Raw genomic sequence first — 25255 nt, 5'->3', positions numbered from 1 at the left:
TTGTGGGTGTGAGAGAGTGAAATTAGCCATGTCTTTACATCTAGATATTTATACCATGCCTTTCAGCCAAAAAAGGCTCCCAGAGCAGCTAAGGCTCCATCAAAGCTCTGCTCTATTCCCACCCATCAGACATCTACTGGATGTGCATGGAAAACAGGTTTCACTATGGGGCAATTATATATAATAATAATAATAATTAAATTAATAAAGATTTATTTCTAGCCCGCCCAATCACGAAGATCCGGGCGGTTACAACAATAAAATACAACAATTCAATAGAGTTAAAAAAACCAAACCCTAGACCTCCACCCCCCCCCATTCCCAGTACTAAAACAGAATAAACAGTAATAATATTAAAACGTTAAAACATTAAAAACATTGAACAAACAAAAATAGGCAGAACATTGCATGGGAAAATAGACGATGAGGGGATAAATATTCTATTGGGGAGGGTAACTAAGTTGGAAGGCCTGCTGAAGAGATCCGTCTTGAATCGTTTCTTGAATAGCTGCCAGAGTGGAAATGTGACGGATCTCCTCCGGCAGGTCGTTCCAGTTTAGGAGCAGTAGTAGAGAAGGCCCTCTGGGAGACAGTGTTAGCCTAGATTTTTTTGGCTGTAGTAGATTTCTTCCAGAGGGACCTTAGTGTCGGGACGGAACATAGGGGAAAAGGCGTTTCCTCAGTACTCTGGGCCAAGCCATGTAGGGCTTTAAAGGTAATCACCAACACTATGTACTTAGTTCTGGATATCTCTCTCTAGAGGTCCACCCTTCCCACCCTTCCCTGTTTAGTGTTTGGTGTAATTCCTTTCCTGAATTTGTTTTGATTAGGTATGCTTCACCACTGCTGCCAATCTTTGGCAGATAGTATTGTTCCTTCCAAAGGGCATTTAAGAAATCTCCCCTACCCCGCAAAACAATCTGATTGCCTTAGTCTCAGGATGATAACAGGCAAGAAATGAAAGGTAGCTTTTTTCTTTTTTCTCTTTCTTCTTTTCTTTCTTTTTTCTTTGTTTTTTTTTTTGCTATCATTTGGGGATGAAGCAGACTGGCAGTTTCGATAGCAGCTTTGGCCCCTCCAGCCTCAATCAGCTGGGGACTGCAGTGACTGCATAGCCCATCTCGTGGGCAGTCCCAATGGGCCCCAGCAAGGAGTACTTTTTTTGCACTCCTTCTAGCGTCTTTGGGCCACTTAGCAGCTTCTGGCTGCCCCGGGGGCACAGTTTGTCTGCATGCTGCCCCCAAAGCAGCCAGAAATCGCTTTTTTTGCCCATGTGTTTTCGTGCCTTAGGTACTAGAACAGTCAATGCTTGCTGAATTATGTATTTATACGTCAATGTGCAAATTTGGTCCTTGAGCAAATGCCATAGTGCATCAGAGTGTCTTATTTAACCACTTTAATGACATGTGTGAATCCAGTAAATAGTTCCTTTATGTAACCAAGTGAGTGAGGTGAGCTGTCATGTCAAAATACCTGAAGTTCCTCTTTGAAGATTTACTTTATTAAAGTAGTACAATCGGCCCTTCATATCCACAGGGGTTCCATTCCCCTATGCCAAAAATCACAGGACCTCAAGCTTTCTTCTTTTAATGGTGCTGCACATGCCACCATTAAAGAGAATGGGGTTGTCCCATCTGCAGATGCTCCAGCCTGTGGATAGATAGATAGTAGACTGTAGCACTAGTAGTAATAGTACACTGTATAAAATAAAACTTTTATTTTTATCCCACTTTTCTGTGACGAGACAATAAAAGTGGCTCACAACACCTTAAAACCCAATCATTACAAATTGTGTCCCAAATTCCCCCTTTAAACAGGATTAAACATGTTATAATTAAAATATCTATTAAACAGAATGTGTGTGTGTGTGTGTGTGTTGTGTGTGAAAAACGAGGACACGGGACAGAGTGGTGAGTCTATAATGATGTGAGGAGCCGTGATTCTGTGGGCGGGCACTTTTATTCAGAAAGGCTCCCGGAAGAGATCCATCTTGACAGCTTTTTAAAACTAGCTGTCCAAGCTGGCATTGACGGATCTCGTCTGGGCAGGCCTGTTCCATAGTTTTGGGCAATTGCGAGAAGGCCCTCTGGGATTGGTACAGTTAGTCTGGTTTTTAAAGGCTGTAAAGATTCCTCCCAGAGGACCTGAGGTGCGGGTTGGATTATATGGGAGCAGGCGATTCTCAAATAGGTTTGGACCCAGCCATGTAGGGCTTTAAGGTTATAACCAACACCTTTTACTGTGCTTGGAAGTCTAATAGGCAGCAGTGAAGAGTTTTAGGAGTGGGTGTTATTCGGTCACTCCTAGTTTTTCTGCGACCAGCCTGGCTGCCATCATATTTTGCACTAGTTGAAGTTTCCGGACTAGGCACAAAGGTAGCCACATGTAGAGCACATTACAGAAATCAAGTTGTGAAGGTATCAGTGAATGTACAACAGTTTCTAGGTCCTTTACTTCCAGGAAAGGGCGCAGCTGGCGTATCAGCCAGAGCTAATAACAGGCGCTCCTGATCGTTGCATTCACCTGATTTCTCACGTGAAGTGACAGATCTAGGAGCACCCCCAGACTGTGAACACAGTCCTTTGTGGAGAGTGTGACCCCATCTAGGACTGAAGGTTGCAACCCTATACCTGGTTTGGGGCACCTACTGTAAGTACCTCCATTTTCTCTGGATTCAGCCTGTAGTCCAGCAGTTAGTCCAGGTATTAACCTGTTGCATGTTGTCACCTAGGGGCCCATGATGTCCTCAAAGGGGATTTGCTAAGGCTTGAAGAAATATTAGGAACTATTAATGGTAAAGGCTTATGCACAGATAAGGTGAGCTGAGCTGGGGTAGTATCTCCTCCTTGTGCCCAAACCGGCCAATGTGAGACTAGTGTGCATAGCCAGCCTGTTCCATCAGGGAACATGGAGAGGGGTGGAGAGAAGAAAATAATACCTCCTAGATTCAAGGGAAGAATTTACCCCTCCATAAGAGATTCCTTTCTATAAGAGATTACCTCTCTATAAGAGATTCCTTTCTTTTCTGGGGAAAGTTTGGCCTTTTTCTTTGGGCCCCCTGCTTCTTCAACAGTTTTGGGATCGCAGCACATAACAACCTAACTTGTTAAGTAAGAGGGGAAGGCCTGTACTAAAGGTCTCGCAAGGCAGAGCTTGTACCCTCTTTCTTTGCAGACAGGCCATGTTTGAAGTACTTTAGGGTTTTAAATCTTGATTTAAGTCTTGGTGGTACCTGCTAACAAAAGATATTTACAAGAGAGTCCATGAAAAAAAGTTAAGAACCACTGCTCTAGTCTATTTATGGAGAGGTGTGTGTGTGTGTAGGGGGGGGGGGGGGAGGACAAGAAAAAAACACCCAATTTTTTCAGTAATATTATTTACTCACACTCCTAAAGAGGTAAATGCAGAATAACTGGTATAACTGATAAGAACATAGCACTTTTTAAAAAATGAAAATTTATTTTCAAATGCTATTTCATAAATATAGCCATTTAAAACATATTGGCCTAACTGTATTTGTATTTTTGCTGTTTTCCACAATCAAAGTCATATCCTTCACACTCCTAATATTCTGCCTACAAGCTTCTATTCAGCTTGAAATTTAGCAAGAATGGCACTTGCAGGGGTGTGTGCTGACCACTTTCTCAGGAAGCACTCTGTTAAATAGCATTTGATCATATGCTAAAGCTTTGTTTGTTTGTAATTCAAAAAGGACATTGAGAAACTGAAGTGTGTCCAAAAGAGGGTGACTAAAATGGTGAAGGGTCTGGAAACCATGTCCTATGAGGAACGATTTAGGGAGCTGGGGGTGTTTAGCCTGGAGAAGGGAAGGTTAAGAGGTGATATGATAGCCCTGTTTAAATATTTGAAGGGATGTCATATTGAGGAGGAAGCAAGCTTGTTTTCTGCTGCTCCAGACCTGAAACAATGGATGCAAACTCCAGGAAAAGAGATTCCACCTCAACATTAGGAGGAACTTCCTGACAGTAAGGGCTGTTCGACAGTGGAACACACTACCTTGGAGTGTAGTGGAGTCTCCTCCTTTGGAGGTCTTTAAGCAGAGGCTGGATGGCCATCTGTCGGAGATGCTTTGATTGTGATTTCCTGCATGGCAGGGGGTTGGACTGGATGGCCCTTGTGGTCTCTTCCAACTCTACGATACTATGATTCTAAGTCAAACAATATTTCCATTAACTGCAATTGATCCTCTGGTTTTCACTACACAAACCCATCAACATCAAACTTCTAAATATAAGATAATATATAGTGTTTATCTTAATTTATATATTTTTATCCTCAGTATGTTGTAAAGCTCTTAGGACAAATGAGACCCAACAGACTGAACAAAACTAGCATTTTGTTTGAAAGACATATGCTACACCGACCCAGATAGGTCAATAATGGCTGTACAGCTTACTAAAGCATGTAACATAACAACATCACAAAACTTTCAAAAGCAAATCCTTGCTACAAATAGATTGCACCAAACAAAACGATTCATTTCAGTTACCAGCAATAGTCAGTACCCATACATAATTTCCTACTCACACCTGTTCATAGCAAAATAGTGATCTTTCAGAAATGTGTATCATTCACCACATTACATTTCTGATAAACCGAAACATTTTTAAAACTAAAGTGTTAATGTAACTCATCTACTAAAAACTGTCATGTCAGCACAAATACAAAACTCTCTCCAGAACCAGTTAATTTTCTCTCCATGAGTTGTCATGAAGTGCCTTTTTTGGTAGTACTGTACTTAAACCAATAGACAGCATTTACTTTAACGAAAGTCCTGTGTGGCTACATCCGCACCACAGAAATAATGCAGTTTCACACCGCATTAACTGCCATGGTTCAATGCTGTGGAATTCTAGGAATTGTAGTTTATTGTGGCACCAGAGTTCTCTGACAGAGAAAGCTAAATGTCTCACAAAATAACAATTCCCAGAATTCCATAGCATTGAGCCTTGGCAGTTAAAGTGGTGTCAAACTGGATTATTTCTGTAGTGTGGATGCAGCCTATGCTAGAATAAAGCCTACATTTTGTTACAACTGCATTAATCCTGACCCCACTACTAAGAGCAGAACAATTTATGCTTGAATGCTCTAAATTATGTTACATGCTTTCGTAAGCTGTACAGCTATTATGGAACTGTTTGGGTCAGTGTAGCATGCTAGTTTTGTTCAGTGTTTCATCTGACCTAAGAGCTTTACAACATATGAATGGTGTGATTCTCTTTGAAGTAACTGGAAGTGAGACACGTGGCAGAATGACACTTTTTGATTCTACTGCCACTGTGCCACTGATCCAAATGTATATTCTACTTTTACATAAATGCTCACTTTGAGTCACATCAGCTTGTAACATCATCATGTAATAAACAAAACAAAAGAATACTGGGGCAAAAAATATTAAAGAGCTTTGATAAAGATTGCATATCTGTATATAATATTACAGAAAAGAAAGGGTGAATCAACAGAAACCTGGATAGAAAAAAATCAGTACAAATTTGTATTCACTGCCCCACTTAGAACCTGCATAGTTTTAAGTGGGGCAGTGCACTTGCATAGTTACCATTCATTTTAGGACACTTGCAGGAGAATCCTAATTAAAGGCCATAAAAATAAGCATGCAGAATTACAAAATCGTATTAACTAATTGATATTCTCATGTAGTCTGATTAACACTAAACAAATTTACTTAGATGCAACTCCAAATGATTTTAATGAAATTCTTCCTGAATAATTGTTTAGGATTGGAGTAGTCATATTCACTAGAAAGAAGAATCCAGTAAAATCCTTTTTCAGATCAAATGTGGAAGAAAAGAAAAGCTTTCAGTCCACTGGTTCTGCTGAAGCTCCATTTGGTTTCTCCTCTCCCTGTTTCAGTTCCAGCAGATTATTAATAACTAAAGTACTTTAAGAACTGGTAACTCGGTTTATTCCCCCCCCCATTTCCTCTTCTTTCTTGTGTGTGTGTGTGTGTGTGTGCGCACGCGCGCGCGCACCCCCCCCCCCCACACTCACTCCCATGCCAGCATTCTCTGAAGATGCCAGCCATAGATGTTCAGGAATAAACTCTTCCAGAACACAGACACACAGCCCAAAACCCCTACAAAAAACAAACCAGTATTTGTAAATCTAGCACTTACACCATTTTCAAAATTAAGGCCGAAAAAGACTGGCATAAAACCTGGCTTCCAGCGGGCTTGGGGATGTGGCATACAGATGCCGCACAATCCCAAGATGCCCGGAAGTTGGCTTCAAGCTGCCCGGCTGCCCACATGTGGGCTGGCTTCTGGACACTCTAGTGACATGGTGTTTATGTACATCACGTCGCTGGAGCACCATAAATTTGGCTTCCAGCATCAACGTCTTTTTGCCTCCTCTTTGCCACTACTTTTTTGGGTGGCTTCAAGGCAGATTGGGGTTGTGGAATGCATTTGACACGGCCCCAATCCACCTTCGGAAGGGGCACTTGAAGCCACCCATTCAGTGTTGTCTGTTTCGGCAGTTAGAGCAAGAAGAGACTAAGTTTTTAAAGTTCTAATTTATCTACCTAATTATGGTGGCAATGTTTTTCCTCACTAACCTGTCACTCCAGTAGTAAATGAAATACTATATTTGTCTACATAGTACAACTGTGCACATGTCTATTCAGAGGTAACACCATGGAGGTCCATAAGCCTTACAGTCAAGTGAGTCAGTATAGGACTGCAATCTTACCTGGAATCTACATAACAGGAACAATTCCCCCCAATAAATCCCAAATTCTGCAAAATCCAGTAGTATGTTTTCATTCTTTATAGTGGAAGACAAGTTTGATAGCATGCAATAAATCCAGTTGTAAAAATGGCAAAATGATTTTAATATTCTGTAAAACTACAACCTGATCATATTCACTAAAGGTGCATCTGCATTGCAGAAACAATCCAATATGATACTACTTTAACTGCCATGGCTCAATGCTATGTAATTCTGGGAAATGGAGTTTGTTATGGCACCACAGTTCTCATACAAAGAAAGCTAAAAATCACACACAAAACTACAGTTCCCAGCATTCCATAGCATTGACCCATGACAGTTAAAGTGGTATCAACCTGGATTATTTTTGCAGTACAGATGCAGCCTAAGACGTTAATAATAATAATAATAATAATAATAATAATCAATGTTTCATATACTAGAAAAATATTATGTTCTAAATAGATTCGTATTAAAAACATCACTAAATTCAGACCTACTTGGTAGGTAGATGTTGTTATGAGATATGTGGCTTGCTTTATCATGTCTATTTTACAACTCTGAGATCTTGTATTGCAGAGCATAGTTTAAAAGTTCAGCAGGCAGAACTATGCTACAACTCTTATCTACACCCCTGGACTCTCCATTTAGTCCCTACCGCTCAGCCATAGCCATTCACTGGCTTGTGGAAAGTTCTGTTCTGACAATAGCTTCTTGTACTAAGTACAGATTTCTCATCAGGATTATCAAATGTGTTGGCACTTCTATGTCTTTAAGGGCATTCCATAGCCTTTTGTGATCTATACAGTCAAAGCAATACTACATGAGAAATAACAATATTGATTGTTTAATGTTCTATTATTTTATTTCCAAATATCCATTTTCTGTTTGAATCTTACCTTATAAACTGAACTGCCTCCAACTATCCAAACCAAGTCTATTTTACTTGCCAGATCTGATGATTCTAGAAGGTCTAGTGCCTCATCTAGACTTCTAGTCAGGTAATGGGCTCCTTTTGGAACTTCCCTAGAAGGAGCAAAAATAGCTTCATTTAGTTGAACCAGGGAAACTTCAATTTTTAGGCCTCCAGATATTGCTAGAATTTTAGAAACCAGGCAGTAATGAATAGGTGTGCACACACATATATGCATGCATACATGGTGTATCAACAGTTAATTACACTGAAACTTTCTATCAAATCTCTCCAGAAATGCACATCTCTACACAGCTTCTCTTATGTTCAATTGACTGCAGAGGTAGGCCCTGTACAGACCAGCACTTTGTGCCGGCCTGTAGGTGGAGTCAAGGCACAGTGTCCTGAAGCTGGGTGCCCTAACTCCGCCCCCAGGGCATCATGATGCCGCATGCTGCTCCAGATGGTGTGTGGCATCATGGCATGACTCCGGTGCTGCATTCAGATGATGCAGCGCCAAAGATACAGTTGTGCTGCTGCGGCTATAGTGACCTTTGGAGGGTGTGCAAAAAGGAGCCGCTTTTTGCAGCTCCTTTTTGTGCCCTCCAGAGGCCGGATCGTGGCCCTGATCTGGCCAGGAAAGGGGTGGGCTGTATAGCCCCATAGTTGCAAAAGCAGCCATTTCTATATATATTATTCTATACAGTTGCCTCCCCCCCCCCCCCCAGAAATTATCAACAGCTCCAACCACAGGTTTGGAGATATTTAAAAAAAGATATAAATTTCAAAAAGCAAACCTTGATTTAGCTATTTATATAAGGGACACCATTTCACCATGTGCCATTGAATTTAGGGGACTGGAGCATCCATAGATTTTGGTATCCACAGGGAGTCCTGGAACCAAGCCCAAACAGATATCAAGGGCCTTCTATATATGTAAAATAGTATTTTCTTGTGTAATTCAGTATTTCTGTTAACTATAAGCATCTCCGCCTATTGCATTTCTCACTCATAGCAGGCTGGATCCAGACTACCAGGACTAAGATGCTGGAATAGCTCATGGCTTAATTTACAAAGCAACAGACTCTACCCTAAAATAGGCATAAGAATCTTAAAAATACATTGAATGAAATAATCCAAGGGGATTCTGGCATGCTATTACTGAGTGAGTGTAAATTCACTCAATCAGTTCTCCAGGCAGTATGCCAAAAGGAAAACTGTAGTATGATCTATGACTACTATATATATATATATATATATATATATATATATATATATAGCTGCAAGATAACTTTTTCAGAGGCTAGAAAAGTTACTTTTTCTTCACATAATACCCATACACACTGGAGGTTTGCATTTCATACACTTTGGATACACAAGTTAAAGGAGAAGACAGTACTATTATGGCTGATAGACAGCACTCTCTACAGAACGGTTCCATGTAGATCCTGCTGGTGTGATTAAAAATATAATTTTTAAGAGCTGATGTACTATCAGTTAATTTAACCCTGTTCTTACTGAACAAATTCAGTTTAGTAACAAGCTGATTTGATACATTCTATACGATCATCAGTTTGAATACTTACTTCATTTCCTTGCTGAGTACAATGTTAATTCTGCCTTTTAAAGGGCGACTTTTCTCAGGAATGGAGTACCAGGTCCTCTTCCCCATTATCACTACATTTTGTTTTCCTATGTATAGAAAAAAAGAAAATACCAGTAGTGACATCTAGTGGTAATAGTAGTCTCCCATTAACTTTTTTTATGCAACTGTGCCATAATCCTCTAAAAAATTCTGAAGTAACACACTGAAAACAGTGGAGCTAAACTTACAAGCAATAATGGAGAACACAAGACATATGTAATTATGTATTAAAGCAAGACTTGTGATATTAACTGGGATATAAATGTGCAAACAATTAATGAGTTTATGCTGCATAAAACACTAATCCAGAAGCCAAATATTGTTCTACTATTAACTTATTAACAGAAGATTCCTTAGGACACCTTAACTAAATAATCCTGTAACCCTGGGAGGCAGCATTGTGTGGTGATTTGAGAGTTCAACTATGACTCTGGAGACCCGGGTTTGAATCCCTGCTCAGCCACAGAAACCTACTGGGTGACCATAGGTAAGTCACACTCCCTCAGCCTCAAAGACAAAGGAACAAATCTTGCCAAGAAAATCTTGTGTTTACCTCTCAGCATCACTTAAGTCATAAATGACTTGAATGCATACAACAACTTAGACCCTCCTTTGCAACATGAGAATAATTGTTGTATTGTTATAAAGATCCACTGAGAAAATGTATGTAAAGCATGAAATATTTGCTAAATACTTGGTTGTATTAAGTTATCTCTTAAGGATGCAAACCTGGCCTATAATCCTCCACAGCATTTTCTCACAGACTGCAATCATACAGAACATAAAACATCCAGCCATTTGTTGCCTTCTGACATAATCAACAGCTTCAAAAACTTAATTTGTTCAAAATCTTGAATTATAACTTAAGACACTCTGGGATATGTAAGTACATTTGGGAGTCGTCATCTGATTTTCATTTTCAGAACAAAAAGAAATGCAATTTTTTTATTTACTAACGTTACACATATATAAATGACTTCTAGTTGTATTTTTAAGAGGCCAAGGAAAATTAGCATTATTACCTTCTTGTGTAGGTGTCATAGTCATTTTCTGAAAATACTTATACTCATTCCTGTTCAAAAATAAACAAACAATGTGTGGTGATTTCATGTGCACCAATAATACTCTCTCTTCTATTAGTGTCTTCAAGATCTTCACAACTGCTTCATTAAATCCTAGCTTTGCTGAAAGCTTATATAGGAGTAGACTGGTTTCTGGATTCACATATCAGCGTTTGGATTTTTATTTATGCATGACTATGTGCTCGCAATTTTGTTCCATCACTATTTCTGTAAGGCGAGGTAGAGGACCTGTGGTGGCCCTCCATATGCTGTACGATACTAACGCCTGAAGGCCTCTGTCAGCATGGTGATAGGAGCTGTAGTCCAGTAAAACCTGGACCCATTTCACATTCCACAATTATAGCATTAATTTTCAATATACTGTATAGACTATACGTTGACCTCATGTATAAGTCAAGGGCAGGCTTGGGGGCCAAAATTATGGATTTTGATATGACCCGTGGATAAATCAAGGGTAACACATTGGTGCATGTAAAAAGGGATGTAAAGGATGACAAAGGAAAATGATGCCAAATAACTAACAAAATTCTGACAGGCATAACTGTTTGCATTCATTCTAAAGGTTAGATAGATGAGAGAGGGATCCATGCTTCTTCTTCATGGTCTCTGCAACTCATACAAATGGGTTGTACTGCGCCTGCGCAGTTCAGCTCGGAACCTTCTGGAATCACTGGGCAAAGTTTACTTTGCAACTTTTTGGCAGTAGCTCCACCCATCCTATATAAGTTCCTAAGCTCTTGCCTTTTACCACTCTGTTCAGAGAAAGAGAATGACTCCTTTTTTAGATATATAAGCGTTAAAAGTACAGTACTTACATTGACCCACTGATAAGTTGACCCAGGTTTTTTGGATCAATTTTCTGACTAAATTTTCTAGACGTATACATTAGTATATACAATAATTACCATGGCTGTACCCTACAGAATCCTAGGGTCTGTAGTTTGGTGAGATGATAAAGCTCTACTCCCTAAACTGCAAATCTTTGCATTACACACGGGACACAAACATGGCAGTTAACATGGATGAGTTCCTCATCTCTGGTATAGTGCATTAAATATTAGGAATTCGAACTTAACAATACATGAAGATTCTTTAGGAGATGTTGAAATGCAGCAGCACAGCATTTAAACACAGAGTGAAGGAATAGGAAGCGGATTCCAAAGCAGAGGCACTGCCTCATCCAGTGCTCCGTCTAGCTTCTACTGGCAAAGGAAAGAAAGGGTGGAATGGCATTTTTTGTCTCCCGCATGTTTTTCTTTTCTTTTATAATTTATTTCCGTTTGGGTGCTATCATAAATAATTATGCCAACTCTGGGAACAGGACATACAGAGGAATGGAGGGGTTATGGATCCTGATGATTCTTTGCCTTCTACCTGAACACATCTCCTGAATTCTCCTGGTGTCGCAGAAGGACATTAGAAGTTTCCAGGCATCTTGGAGGGTTTTATAAGGTCAGAACTTACCTTCCAAGGTCAGGACACTTGCTGTACACTTGGAGGGGGAGATATGAAATAACACACAGAGCCTGGAATGTCCCTCCCAGATATTAAAGAATGTCAGCCAAAAGAAAGCAATTGAACTTTTGGAGCTGTTGTCTTTTTAAGGTGTGAAGGAGAAGGCTATGCTGCCAACTCCTGTTGAATTAAGATGCAGAAAAGTATCAGTTTGGGTCAACTGTATGTGGAATGGGCATATAATGATTTTGTTTTTTGCCTGTGATGACGAAATGGGTCCACTCCCCAGCTAAATATATTGATCTAAATTAATTTGTTAGTTCCAACTGGTGTTGTGCTTTCAACTAATTTCTGACTTATGGTGACCCGAAGGAGAACTTATCATGAGGTTTTCTTGGCAAGATTTTTTCAGGGGAGGTTTGCCATTGCCTTTCTCTGAGGCTGAGAGAGTGTGACTTGCCCAAGGCCACCCAGTAACCGAGCTGGGAATCGAAGTCTGGTCTCCAGAGTCCTAGTCCAACACTCAAACCTCTACGCCACTCTGGCTTCCAGTTCCAACGAGAACAGAAAAATCAAATCAACAGAACTTAGGCCCCATTCATACTGGGGTAAAAGACATGGAGGGAACTAGGATGATCCGGATGCCCCTCCCCCGAATCGCTCCGTTAGCAAGTGCCCACTACAAATTGAAATCGAATGCATTTTGACAGAAATCGAATGCATTCTGTAGATTGGCCGCTGCCAATCAAGCTATCGTCATGGTGACGTTTGCAGGGCATCGGGGGAAGTGTCCTCCCTTTTTAAAGAGCCAGGCACAGGGGTTTCAGCGGCTGAAGCAGGGAGAGAGATGCCTCTCTCTCTCTCTCTCTCTTTTAATAAACCTGTGGGCTTTTGGGTCAGATCTTCCCCTGTCCCAGGCAGAGGATGGGATTGCCATGCTTTTTGTTTTTGTTTTTTTGCTTTTAAAAGCAACATTAGCTTTCCCTTTGCTTCCCTTGCTGTATCTGCTCAAGAAGACAAATCATTCGCATATTTGCTGAAAAAAAATTGGTAAAAATGTAACATTGATTGTTTGCAACATTTGTAGCTTCTCCCTCTGCAGAAAGCAAGTGCAAGCCTGGCTCCATCTGCCTCTGGAATAGAAACCATGCGCATGTGCGCTAAAAAAAATGGTTAAAAATTAAACATACATTCTGGAATAGAAATTGTTTGCATTTGAAAAGGGGGGGGGTTTGTCTGACATGAGCTCCGTTCATCCTCCTGCAAGGGAAGGAATGCCCAGCGACAGAGGGCTTTGGGCAGGGGATGCAGGGAAAAGAGGCTCCTAAAGAATGCCTTCCCTTGCTCCCTTCTTCCCAGGGCTCTTTCCTCCTCCCCCTCCCCTCCGATGAGGGGAGGAAATGCCTTGCCCTTTGCCCACCCTCTGACCTAAATCCCTCCCTCAATTTGCCTCGATCGTGATCGAGGCCAAGTTCTCATTCCCAGGACCCGGGGTTTTTAAAAAGAAATGGCATTTGCGCCGATTTCAAAAGACCCGCGTTAGGGGCCATTTAACACGGAACGGGTGTGCAAGCCCCGGATTCGCTTGTGTGAGATTCGGGGTGAGTAGGAACTTCACGTGATTGAATCGGTTTCAAAACCGATTTTTTTTGTAATGCGAATGAGCCCTTTGACAAAGTTTCCAATGATTAAATGGGTCTTTCAGGCCTCTATCAGCTGTTGCTAACAGCATTTGTGCCCTTTGTTAGATCTCTTCATTTCACCTCTAAAGTCTGCCGGTTGTTGATCTTTGCCCAGGTAAACAGAACAAGAGTAAAGTATACAGTAGTTAAGGAAATTGGATATGGGTGTGTGGGAAAGAGGGAAAATGACTTCAGTAATAATCCTAAATTCAAAGACATGGCTGTGTTAGTCTGACACTCAGTAGACAAAGGGATCTTGTAGCCCCTTTGAGACTAACTGAAGGAGAGAAGTTGTCAGCATGACCTTTCCTAGACTTTCAGACTACTTCCTCAGATGCATTTGGTGGAGTGGAAGCCAGGCACAGACACACAGACAGACAGACAGACACACACACACACACACACACATATATATATATATATAATTTGGAAATATCTCTCATGGTCACAAGGCAAAGTCCAGAGGAAAACCCATGGAAGACTCATGTCTATGAAAGCTCTTGCTGCCAACTTCTCTCTTCCGCTTAGTTTCAAAGGTGTTACAAGATCCCTTTACCTGCTGGCTTTCCAGACCATTACAGACATGTCTTTGAAGCCTCAAGTTTCTCACTAAAGGCCCAAAACACACTGCAGGAATAATCCAGTTTGGGACCGCTTTAACTGCCCTGGTTCAGTGCCAGGGAATCCTGAGAACTGTAGTTTGTTGTTGCCACAGAGCTCTTTGACAGAGAAGGCTAAATGTCTGACACACACTACAGTTCCCAGGATTCCCTAGCATTGAGCCAGGGCAGTTAAAGCGGCCTCAAACTGGATTGTTTCTGCAGTGTGTTCTGGACCTGAAGTGGAACTGGCTTATATTATATTATTCACTCATGAAGTGCACACTCTTTGTTGCATTTAACGTTTACGGTCCTTTCGGGCGAGAATAGAGAAGAAAACTACAACTCCCCGATGCCTTTGCTCCAGTTAAGCCCATTTTGAGCCAGCATGGAGTGGTGTCTTGAATGTTGGGCTTGGACTCTGGAGATGAAGCATTCGGCCCTCAGCCATTGAAAGCCACTGGGTGACCCTGGGCCAGTCACACTCTCTCAGCCTCAGAGGATGGCCATGGCAGACCCCTCTGAAGAAAGCTTGCCAAGAAAAACCCAGGACAGTCCACTGCCTTGGGCTGACCAGAGGGCCTCACTGCAAAGGAGGACAAAATGGAGGTCATTCAGGAAAAAGGAGGGCATCCCCAAATAAGAGCTAAAAAACCCCCACTCAAAATAAAATGCCAATCCTTGCTTCTTAGCCGTGCCAAGGTTGAAGAATGTAGGACCTGTCCTGGAAAAGGAGGACTTGAAGGCAAGGGAAAGGAAGCTACAACTCCCAGCCCCACAGCCAAAACACACTGCAGGAATAACCCGCTTTGAGACCGCTTTAACTGCCCAGGCTCAGTGCTAGGGAATCCTGGGAGCTGTACCGTTTGCGAGAGGTTTAGCCTTCTCTGTCAGAGAAACTACAATTCCCAGGATTCCCCAGCACTGAGCCAGGGCTGTTAAAGCGAGCTCAGACTGGACTATTTCTGCAGTGACCTGACTGGAAGACACACAAGACACCACTGGGGCAGAAAAACCACAACTCCCAGGCGCCTCTGCTCCCGAGCGCTAAGCCCATCTCTGATTACAAGGCTCAATGCATGCTGGGAGATGTAGGCTTTTTTTCGTTCCTGCACAAAAAGCGCGGGAATCTTTTACCAGAAGCACAGGGGGGAAAGAAGCCTTTTACCTGAGCGGGGGCCAAGGGAGCTGCCCGTCCTTCCCAATGCCCATGTTCTGACACACGGCAGCGATGGAGTACAAAGAGCGGACCATGACGGCTTCTGCAAAGTGACTGTTGTTGGAATTTAACCGGTAAAGAGATAAAGAGAGGAAGGGGGGGAAGCACGTGTTCTCTACGCATGCGCACAGTGATAAACTCAAACTCCGCCCTTCCAAGGGTTTTGGACTTCAGCTCCCAGAAGCCTCAGCCACCTTGGCCAATAGTCTTGGTTTCTGGGAACTGGAGTCCAAAACAAGAACGACGACGACAACAAGCCTGGAAGGCCATAGGCGCGCGGGAATCATGAAGCCCCGCCCACTTTCCGGAGCAGCGCGCGCTCTTTGCCGTCGGGAAAGGGGGCGTGGCCGGGGACCACTATAAAAAGGAGCGTTCGTTGGGGGCGGAGCTTAGTCCTCGTATAAAGTCTTTAAAGAGAGGGTCATTCCTACCTTATCGCGATAGTAATGCCGCGGGGCAGAAGAAGAAGGAGAGATCCAGAGCCTAGTGGCGGGACTCAGGGCCAGCCGGTGTTAAGCAAATTCTTCCAGCCCATAGGAGCCCCGAGGAAGGCCGAGGGCGCGGCGGCGGCGGCGGCTCCACCTCTCACGGTGCGCGGGTCCACGGCCTGGCCTTCTCCGACCCTAAAGCAAACCTATCAGGAGGTTTCCCTGGCCAGTTTCTTCAGAGGGGAGGGGCTTTTCTTGCCAGCGCCTTCCTCTGAGGCTGAGAGAGTGTCACCACAAGCTGAACAACATCAGCCAACACTCTGGCTACATGTGAAAGGGATCTAGGAGTCCAAGTGGGCCACAAGTTGAACATGAGCCAACAGTGAGATGCAGCAGCTAACAAGGCCAATGCGATTTTAGGCTGCATCAACAGAAGTATAGTGTCTAGATCAAGAATATTGATCTAGACACTATACTTTTATTGATGGTGCCCAGAACTGGAATACTGTGTCCAGTTCTGGGCACCACAATTCAAAAAGGACATTGAGAAACTGGAGCCATGTGTCCAAAGGAGGGAGACTAAAATGGTAAAGGGTTTTGAAACCATGCCCTATGAGGAACAACTTAGGAAGCTGGGGATGTTTAGCCTGGAGAAGAGAAGGTTAAGAGGTGATATGATAGCCCTGTTTAAATATTTGAAGCGATGTCATGTTGAGGAGGGAACAAGCTTGTTTTCTGCTGCTCCAGAGAACAGGACCAGGAACAATGGATGCAAGCTGCAGGAAAAGAGATTCCAGCTCAACATTAGGAGGAACTTGCTGAGAGTAAGGGCTGTTCGACAGTGGAACCCACTCCTTCCTCGGAGTGTAGTGGGGTCTCCTTCCTTGTAGGTCTTTAAGCAGAGGCTGGATGGCCATCTGTCAGGGATGCTTTGATTGTGAGTTCCTGCATGGCAGAATGGGGTTGGACTGGGTGGCCCTTGCAGTCTCTTCCAACTCTACAATTCTATTCTATGACTTGCCCAGTGTTACTCAGTGGTTCAGTGGGGATTCGAACCCTGGTCTCCAGAGTCATAGCCCCACACTCAAACCATTTCACTATGCTGGCTCTCACTCTAGAAATAATGCAATTTCACACCAGTGTTAAGGGCTGTAACTCCAACCTGTGGAATCCCGGGGTTTGTAGTTTTGCAAGGTCTTTAGTCTTCTCTGCCAAAACTACAGATCCCAGTGTTCTGTAGGATGTAGCCATAGCAGTCAAAGTGGTGTCAAAGTGCATTATTTCCACAGTGTACAGAAATGTAGGTCCTTTCTTAAAGTAGCTCCTGTCTTACATTTTTGGGTAAAGGTTGGACTCCTCATTCTTTCATTTTAGCTGTAAGTGTTCACTTTAGTCTAAGAAACCTCATGCTGCCAACTTCTTTCTTTCATTTAGTCTCAAAGGTGCTACAAGATCAAGTTCGGCACAGCTGCGAAACCGTAACTTGGAATAATGCGTGAAATTCCCAGTGACCATTGAGAGCTGCTGATGTCTCTTGGAAAGCCCTGTGATGACCCAGTGTCTTTACATACAGCTCTTTGAGCTTTATTGACACCCCCCTGAAAAAAATCCATGAGCAGCCATAGTACAAAATGTATTGGTCTGACACTGAGTTTGGACTTGAGTACTCCATTTTACCTCAGTCTCATCAGGTCACCTGCATCTATCTTGTGTGATGCTGTGACTGATTCCCATGATATCAGAACTTTGGGGCAAAGTTGAAAAACATTTTTGGTAATAAATATGGAGTGGAGAAAATAAAGAAGCTGAAGTAAATTCATGGACAGTTCTATCAGTGGCTACTAACCTCTTTTTCTGCCTGCTGCATGTCACTTTCTTCAGTCACATGAAGGTGAAGGTGATTGCCCTGGAGCTCTGGTTTTTCCACAGTAGGAAAAAGATGCTGAACTTGAAGAACCATTGATCTGATCCAGTTAGGTCTTCACAATCTTTTAAGGAACTAATGAAAAGAACATGGTTGTTGGAAAGTTATGATATTCAATATAGAAATCACACAGTGAATTTAGTGGAGTAGTTGAAATCATTTGAGCCTATCTGGTCTTTTTGTGGTCCAAGTAATCTGCCTAAATTCAGATTACATTGTAACACTTTGAGCAATTAAATCATCTTTGCGAGTTCTACTAATTTCCTTGTCTCAAAAATTTTGGCTTATGCCTCATAAAATGCCACCAGGAACTTGGGATTAATCACTAGTTGTGTTATAATTATAAGTATGGTTAATGGAGAAACTTACAGATAATGTCAAGAGAACCTCTGGGGCAAGGAACTGTAATCAGTACAAGGAATAGTGGTTACCTCTTATAGAATACATAAACTTCAATTCTCATGCTTATGTTCCACCACAGCACCACAAGAGATTTTGGTTTGGTGTTTTGAATGAGATCTCAGTTTTGTAAATCTTGTGTTTTTAAAATAGAATGATGATGCAATTGTGTTTTACCTTTTGTATACAATAAAAGTAATTTTTTTATAGATTTATACTATATACAGTCCTCCTTCTGTTTTCGCAAGGATCAATTCCTCCACCTCCACCACCCCCCTGCAAAAATGGAACATATGCATATTCAAGGCCTATTGGTTTGAATGGAGGCATGCCCCCATGCGCGTGGGTGATGTGGACGCCCCTCATTTTAACCCCTTCTGTTTGCCTCCCATGGATCATAGGGATGCAGATCCCAAGTCTGCAGGAATGGAGGGAGGACTGTGTACTCATGTATAAATTTCATGTAGAATTTTTAGTCCAAAAAACTGACCCAAAAAAACTCTGAGCCATCTTATCCACAAGTCATAACAAAAGCCATAATTTTGGCTCAAAAACCTGCCCTCGACATATCCACGAGGCCTACGTATAATTGGGTATATACAGTAATTTTTTAAAATACTGTTTTAATAAAACAATATATTTATAATTAGCAGTTTCACCTGTTGGTATTGTTTTCTTTAGGCTCATGAAGCTGAAAGGAAAAAAAGATTTATAAAAAACAAAGTACATGTTGAGAAGTATTCAGAGCCTCTGCAGAAAAGAGAAAAGGAAGAGAGTGAAATAGAAGATACTGGTGAGTTCTTGTGTAAGATGGCTAGCTATAATTTTATTTGGGAGACATTACTTTCCTGCCCCACAGTTCAGTGGCTGGGATCTAAGGGCTGAGCTCTTGTGCCTCCAGAACTGCACAGTCCTCCTTCCCTGATGTAGGCCTTATCTTCATCCAGAAGGTGCTGCAGAAACTCAGGGAAATCTCTGTAACTGTACCACTTTGTCACCTGAGAGTTGTACAGTGTTAAGAAACTGATTCAGACTGCAGGTCTGTGCTGTGTTTCTTGAACTCAAAGGGACTTGCTTTTGAGTAGACATGTGTAGGTTTGCTTGATCAATCTGTTTCAGGCAAAGTGTGTTCCCCAATAGTAATAGTATTTATTTTGCCAGAGTCCAATGAGAGTGATGTGAACGATGCAACTCTGGCCCTCAGTTCATAAGACTGATATTCATTTGGTATACTTATCTGCTGCTGCATGTGTGTTTATTCTGATGTTAAACATACACCAGCAATTATTATTTTTACTCTCAGATTGAAGAGGAACCTGTTTTGCAAGCCTTTCTAATGTAGTTTAGTTTTACCAGCCGTTTTACTGTTAATGTAAATATATTCTGTTCTTCTGTAATGTTTTATATTACATTTTATCATTATCATACACTACTTTGAAATCTTCAGATATAATCAGTTTGTTAATGTTTCCCATTAAAATAATTCTTATGTTTTATATGCAAATAAATACATATATTCAAAAATAAAACAATTATTTACATAGTAAAATGTCAAAAATAAAATTTAATTATTTGGAAGCATAATTATGAGAGGTTTCTTGGGATATATTCCGATGATTTCCCCCTTTCTCTACATGTGTGAGCCTGAGGCTTTTGCCATACCTCAATGTGTATGAAGGTGAAAGGTAACAGGTTTTCCCTCAACAGGCTCTTAGATGAGAATATACAGAACTGCATTAGAGCATCAACAAGTCAGATTACAGCACTTCTGACTTGTTGATATGAGCCATATCACTAACATTAATTTATGTAGCATGAAACTTTGAAGTGTACAAGATGGCAGGTTTTTGTAGTATAAAGTTTGATACAGGGAAATCAGCAGGGGAAGGAAAGCTGAAGAACAGAGAAGCTGTATATTGTGATTCCAGTTCCCTGTGCTTAGGCTTAGTTATAGGCCAGCAGCATTCACCAGACAGTTGCCCTCTTTATATGTTGGATTATGACAGTCAGAAGCTCTCAGTCGAGAGATAACAAGGCGTAGACCAGAATTTTTGCTGAGGGAACAGTGAGGATTTTTTTTCAGTGTTGTCGACTAGGGTATGAACACAAGATGGGAAAGACTGGAGTTAAAGATAAAACCAAGACTATGTGCCTGTTCAGCAGGATGACTGATAACATATTTAATGAATAAGAAAAAATATTTAGCTGAAATGCGAGAACTTGGGAGGAAATATGCAAAGTTCCCTCTTGGAAATGCTGCAGTTGAGATGAAACAAGTGTTTCTTTGCTAATGCAGCAGAACCAAAAAAATATACCAGGCATCAGATATGTTCAGCAACTCTTGATAGACTGAGAGAGTTTTCCAGCCCCTTGGAGCATCCAAGCAAAAGAATTCATGTAGAAGCTTTTCATGGAACTCAATCTCTGGATTTAAAAAAATGCCAGCATTCTATGGATGAAAACAAGGAAATGAGTGACATTACACATCCTGAGGACATTGATAAGGTGAGGAGGGTAGTTATATCTTTTTAGTTATTTAAAATACATCACTTGCTTCCCCCCAACAGATGCAACATACCATTGCTGAATATGAGACAGTCTCTTTGGTGTTTAAAGTAGGAGTGGGCATTTTTTTCCTGTTGGGGGCTATGGTTATTTAGGAGCAAGTTGTTAAGGGCTGCATGCTCGTTGTAGGAAGGACTGAAACTTTTTGTCTTTTCCCCCCATGTAGTGGGATGCAAGGAGATGAATGATGGTTTGTGTCAAAAGTCTAAACTCCTCTTTTTCAAAAGGCTTTTGAAATTAAGATAAGGAATGTGTGTGGCTTTAGATGCCATTCTTATTTAAAGTTTTAGTTCACTAGAAGTCTAGTAATGTGCATGTATAAGAAGAAAAATGGGTTGGGGACATTACTGTTTTCTGTTTGCTGGTCCCTTGCCAAATCTTAAAACTATTCTTAGGCTCTCTCTTGATTTAAAATAATGTTTCATAATAAAAATTGTTGATAAAAAGTCTTTGTGTGTAGTTCTGCGTGGGATTTTAGGGCAAAAGATAGGGGACAGAATTCCATTTGCTGAAAAGTAGAAACTTTATTTTTAGCCTGGCACATTTCAGGTAATGGTCCTTCTTCAAGGGGATATAACAAGAATAAAGAAACATGGTGCAGTGGTTTAAGTGTAGTACTATGACTCAGAGACCAAGCCTGAAATCTCAGCTCAGCCATGGAAACCTGCTATGTGGCCTTGGGCAATTCCTGTCCTCTGAGCCCCAGAGGAAGGCAATGGTAAACCTCCTCTGAATAAATGTTGTCAATAAGTCCCCATGATACTTGCAGTTTAGGGTTGTCATGAGTCAGAAACAACTTGAAGACATCTAGCAACAACTGCCTGAGGTCTTTGTGTCAAGTTAACAGGATTTACAGTTGATTATTTAACTGAAGAATACAATCCTCCCCTGTTGTTGATTACCCAAAGGCATTAGAAGCTGATGGTGAGAAGGTTTGCTGATGTGGGATGTCTCCCATGATGTAGGATACTGCTGTACCTTGGATAGGTCAGTGAGTGGAAAATTGCTGCTTGCAGTTGTCCTGCTCGCAATAGCAAGTGTAACCTACCCAAAAGGGATGTTTTATGGGAGTTGTACAACTGGCTTTCCCTCCATATTTATGTTGTTCTTCTGGGAGGGATTCATCTGGGCTTCTCACATATGTCAGCCTGGAGCAGATTTTACTTGCTTTTTGAAGACATGCTTTATGCTTAGCCATTCATTTATGGTTTTGTGAAAGAAAAATTATTCAGTATTAAAGATGGTGGGCTGGAATTCAGATGTAGATCAAGTTCAAAGTTCTGACTAGAAGTTGTAACCTGAATCTGACTCACAGTGAATTAAACTAGTTTTGTGAAATGTATCTAGTTGTGTGTTTCTTCACTCTTATATGATCTCTTCTCTTTATAGGAAGAAAAGTGCCTTCATATAAGCCAATTTTCTGCTTCAAATACAAGTTTTGAAAATACTCACAATACATCTGCTGTGACTTTCAATAAGTCAACCAAAAGTGTGTATACACCACTTGAGCTCCAGTTCCTAGAAATGAAAAATCAATATAAGGATGCTATTTTGTGTGTAGAATGTGGTTATAAATACAGATTTTTTGGTGAAGATGCAGAGGTAGAGTACTTCTATTTACAGCATTGTGTTCTGAGTATTACTGCTATTAAAACTCATTCATTCTCATTCACTTTAAAACAGATAGGTGACCCACTGCTTTCTACCAACTTTTGATGACAGTGATCATAATCTTCAGTTATTTTAGCTGAGTTATAGTGTATGTGCAAAATGTACAATGCTATATCTATAGTCACCCAAGCATATCTGGAATTAGTAGGACTAACCTTCCATGTTTGTTGAGAGAGGTAAGCAACTAAATGCTGATTTGTGGCCCTAAGTGGATTTGTCTCTTGTTCTATGAAAATAGTTGGGCATTGTATTTATTTAATCATGTATTTGCTATTTAGGTCTTCCTGAACACTGATACATCTGCATAAGTATCCTTTATTCAACAAAATCACAAAACTTCCTTGGAATATGAAATTGGTATTAAGAAGGAAAATGAGGGAAGGTTCACGTGAAACTGTTCTGAGTTTCACTGTCTCTAGATGAAATTATATAAAATTCCTAGCTAATAACATGTTAGCACAACATGAGAAGACATGAATCATTGGAAAAAACAATAATGCTAGAAAAGGTGGAGGGAAATAAAAAGAGAGGAAGGCCACATGCTAGATAGATGGACTCTATTAAAGAGATCATGAGTATGAGTTTGCAGGAGTTGGGCAAAGCAGTAGAGGATAGGGGGCCTTGGACATGTCTCATCAGCAGGGTCACCATGGGCCAAGATTGACAGTTAACAGCAACAACAAAAGCATGTTAGCAAAGTTGTATTTTTCTTTTGGTTTTTTAAACAACAAACCTGCTTCAATTCTTTCACAATATGTGCTCATTAAATCAGTAATTTATAGATAACCAAGATCCATGACATTTCTGTGCCATCAGACTAAACTGCTAATTGTTCTCATGTTTTATAGATTGCTGCTAAGGAACTGAATATCTACTGTCACAAAAATCACAACTTTATGACTGCCAGCATACCAACTCACAGACTATTTGTTCATGTTCGGCGTCTGGTAGCAAAAGGATATAAGGTATTCCTACAAGTAATGTTTTATTTCTTCTCCTGATATTTTCTGTTTCTACTGTTACTTACTTGCTCAGAGTGACAAGGCTGTTTGCCTAGTTCCATTTTTTAAAAAGTGTCAAACGATGCCTGTAATTCTCACTGATTCCTTTCTGCATTCATCTACTGTATGTTGTTTCAGCAAAGGATGCTCTGTCTCTCCCCCCCCCCCCCATTAGTTCTGCTGTTCTGTATGGCTTTTTCCTATGTCATTCAAATAAAACTTCCTTATAATGACTTATAGTTGAACTGTCTGGCTCAATGTTGTGAACACTGATTGGCAGATGCTTGCCAAGTTTTCAGTCAGGGTCTTTCACAGGTATTAATGTGCAAAGCATGTGCAATGCCATTAGTAGTCTTTTGATACTTCTATGATTCCCCTTTTGTATCTTTTTTGTTGAATCGTGCGGTGCCTTATGTAGAAACGGAGAAAATACTCTTGTATGACAAGTATGTACTTGTAATTGGGATTCATAGGCCTAAATTATCTCCACCTGTCCACAGCATCATATTTTTGATATTATGATCCTTATTGTCATTGAATATAATTTCTTAGTCCAGTGCTTTACAGTTTTTGCTTGCTTTGCAGGTAGGAGTTGTAAAACAAATAGAAACAGCTGCTCTGAAGGCTGCTGGAGAGAACAGAAGCTCTCTCTTTGCCCGAAAATTAACTGCATTGTATACAAAGTCTACAATATTAGGAGAAGATATCCTTATATTCTAATTGAAATGAATTCTTGTTGTTAGGATTAAAGATAATAAAGTTAGAATAAAGAAAAATTGAATCACATATGTTTCTTCATGAGGAAATCTACCTGTAGCCAGAGTATGTTTGCAACAGCGGTTCTTTACCTTAGGCTTACATCCACTAATCTGTGAGTAAGCCTCTTTGAACATAATATGGTTTACTTCTGAATAGGCATGTATATAGGAGTAGCTAGGCAAAAGATTGTGCCACCATTGATTGCAATCATCCCCTAAGGGCAAACTGTTATTTCTTTAGTAACATGTGCTTCCTTGCCCTTTCAGCCATAATCGCCTGAATCCTATTGGTTAGTCCCAGCTAAAATAGAACAATTGAATCGATATAATTTACCTATGTTTGATAGCTATGCTGTATTTGATAAACTGGGGTTGTCAGCAATCTGAGGTCTAAGGGTCACACATGCTTGGAGGGCTGTTATTCCATTCTCGGAATATTTATGAATTATTTATATTTTTTGTTTATGCAAAATATCCTCCAGAAGAAGCCTTTTGTCTTTTTCTTTCCCCCCCAAAACAATATGGGAAAAATACTCATAGTTTCTAGTTGAGAGAAAAGGTGACCAAGGGGGATATTACAAATGTTTGTAAAACAAACTGTGGAGAAACAAAATTTTTCCCTCTCTCTCTCTGCTAGAATTTATGTCAATGTAACCCTACCTAGATTGAAACAAAGTACTTTTTTACACTATGACCCAGCCAAGATAGAATAATTTCAGTCCAATATGTCATGATATACTGTATTTTCTGGCGTATAAGACTACTTTTTAACCCAGGAAAATCTTCTCAAAAGTTGGGGGTCATCTTATACGCCGGGTGTTGTCTTATAGGGCAGGTGCTGAAACTTCCGAGCCGGACTGGAGAATCTGCAGTCACTGCATTTGGTGGGGGAGCTCAAAAACGGCCGCATCCCCACCATATGCGACGATCGTATGAAAGCAGCTTGGACACAGGGAGGGCTGGGCAGGCAGGGAGAGCTGACCAATCCAAGCAGGCTTTGTATACAACAAGGTTTCCTGCTAAGTACCTGCATGTCATAAGCATCTGAATTAAAATTACCATATTGAAATCAAATCTGATGGTTTTTTAAATTTTTATTTGGTGTGCGTTGGAAGAAGAATAGTCTTATATGGCGAGTATATCCCAAACTCTTTATTTTAACTGGAA

At 40.9% G+C, this 25255-nt stretch overlaps 2 protein-coding genes across 15 annotated transcripts in view; one reads left to right on the top strand and one right to left on the bottom strand.

Moving 5' to 3' along the window:
- Positions 1 to 1524: 1524 nt before the first annotated feature.
- Positions 1525 to 15454, bottom strand: DHFR (dihydrofolate reductase). The gene is made up of 5 exons (XM_042447813.1): positions 15292 to 15454; positions 10328 to 10377; positions 9247 to 9352; positions 7647 to 7773; positions 1525 to 1650 (listed from the first exon to the last, which is right to left on the bottom strand). Exons 1-5 carry the CDS (start codon positions 15375 to 15377, stop codon positions 1525 to 1527), a joined length of 495 nt encoding a protein of 164 aa, XP_042303747.1. The 5' UTR covers positions 15378 to 15454.
- Positions 15455 to 15683: 229 nt separating this feature from the next.
- MSH3 (mutS homolog 3) overlaps positions 15684 to 25255 on the top strand; it is an 80363-nt gene continuing 70791 nt past the window's right edge. For 2 of the 14 annotated variants that reach the window (XM_042448573.1, XM_042448572.1), the window contains exons 1-6: positions 15698 to 15932; positions 18775 to 18886; positions 20390 to 20598; positions 22048 to 22260; positions 23178 to 23294; positions 23916 to 24033. In XM_042448573.1, coding sequence (XP_042304507.1) covers positions 15789 to 15932; positions 18775 to 18886; positions 20390 to 20598; positions 22048 to 22260; positions 23178 to 23294; positions 23916 to 24033 — 913 coding nt within the window. In that variant the 5' untranslated portion in view covers positions 15698 to 15788. Of the gene's footprint in view, positions 15933 to 16786; positions 18887 to 20389; positions 20599 to 22047; positions 22261 to 23177; positions 23295 to 23915; positions 24034 to 25255 lie in introns of those variants that run through there. The other 12 variants (XM_042448575.1, XM_042448580.1, XM_042448578.1 and 9 more) reach the window with 12 other exon arrangements.

This window comes from Sceloporus undulatus, chromosome 2 (assembly GCF_019175285.1).
Source record: "Sceloporus undulatus isolate JIND9_A2432 ecotype Alabama chromosome 2, SceUnd_v1.1, whole genome shotgun sequence".
In the NCBI taxonomy this organism is placed as follows: Eukaryota; Metazoa; Chordata; class Lepidosauria; order Squamata; family Phrynosomatidae; genus Sceloporus; species Sceloporus undulatus.
Note: the sequence above shows the minus strand (reverse complement) of the source record. Positions and strands in the feature narration are given on the sequence as shown.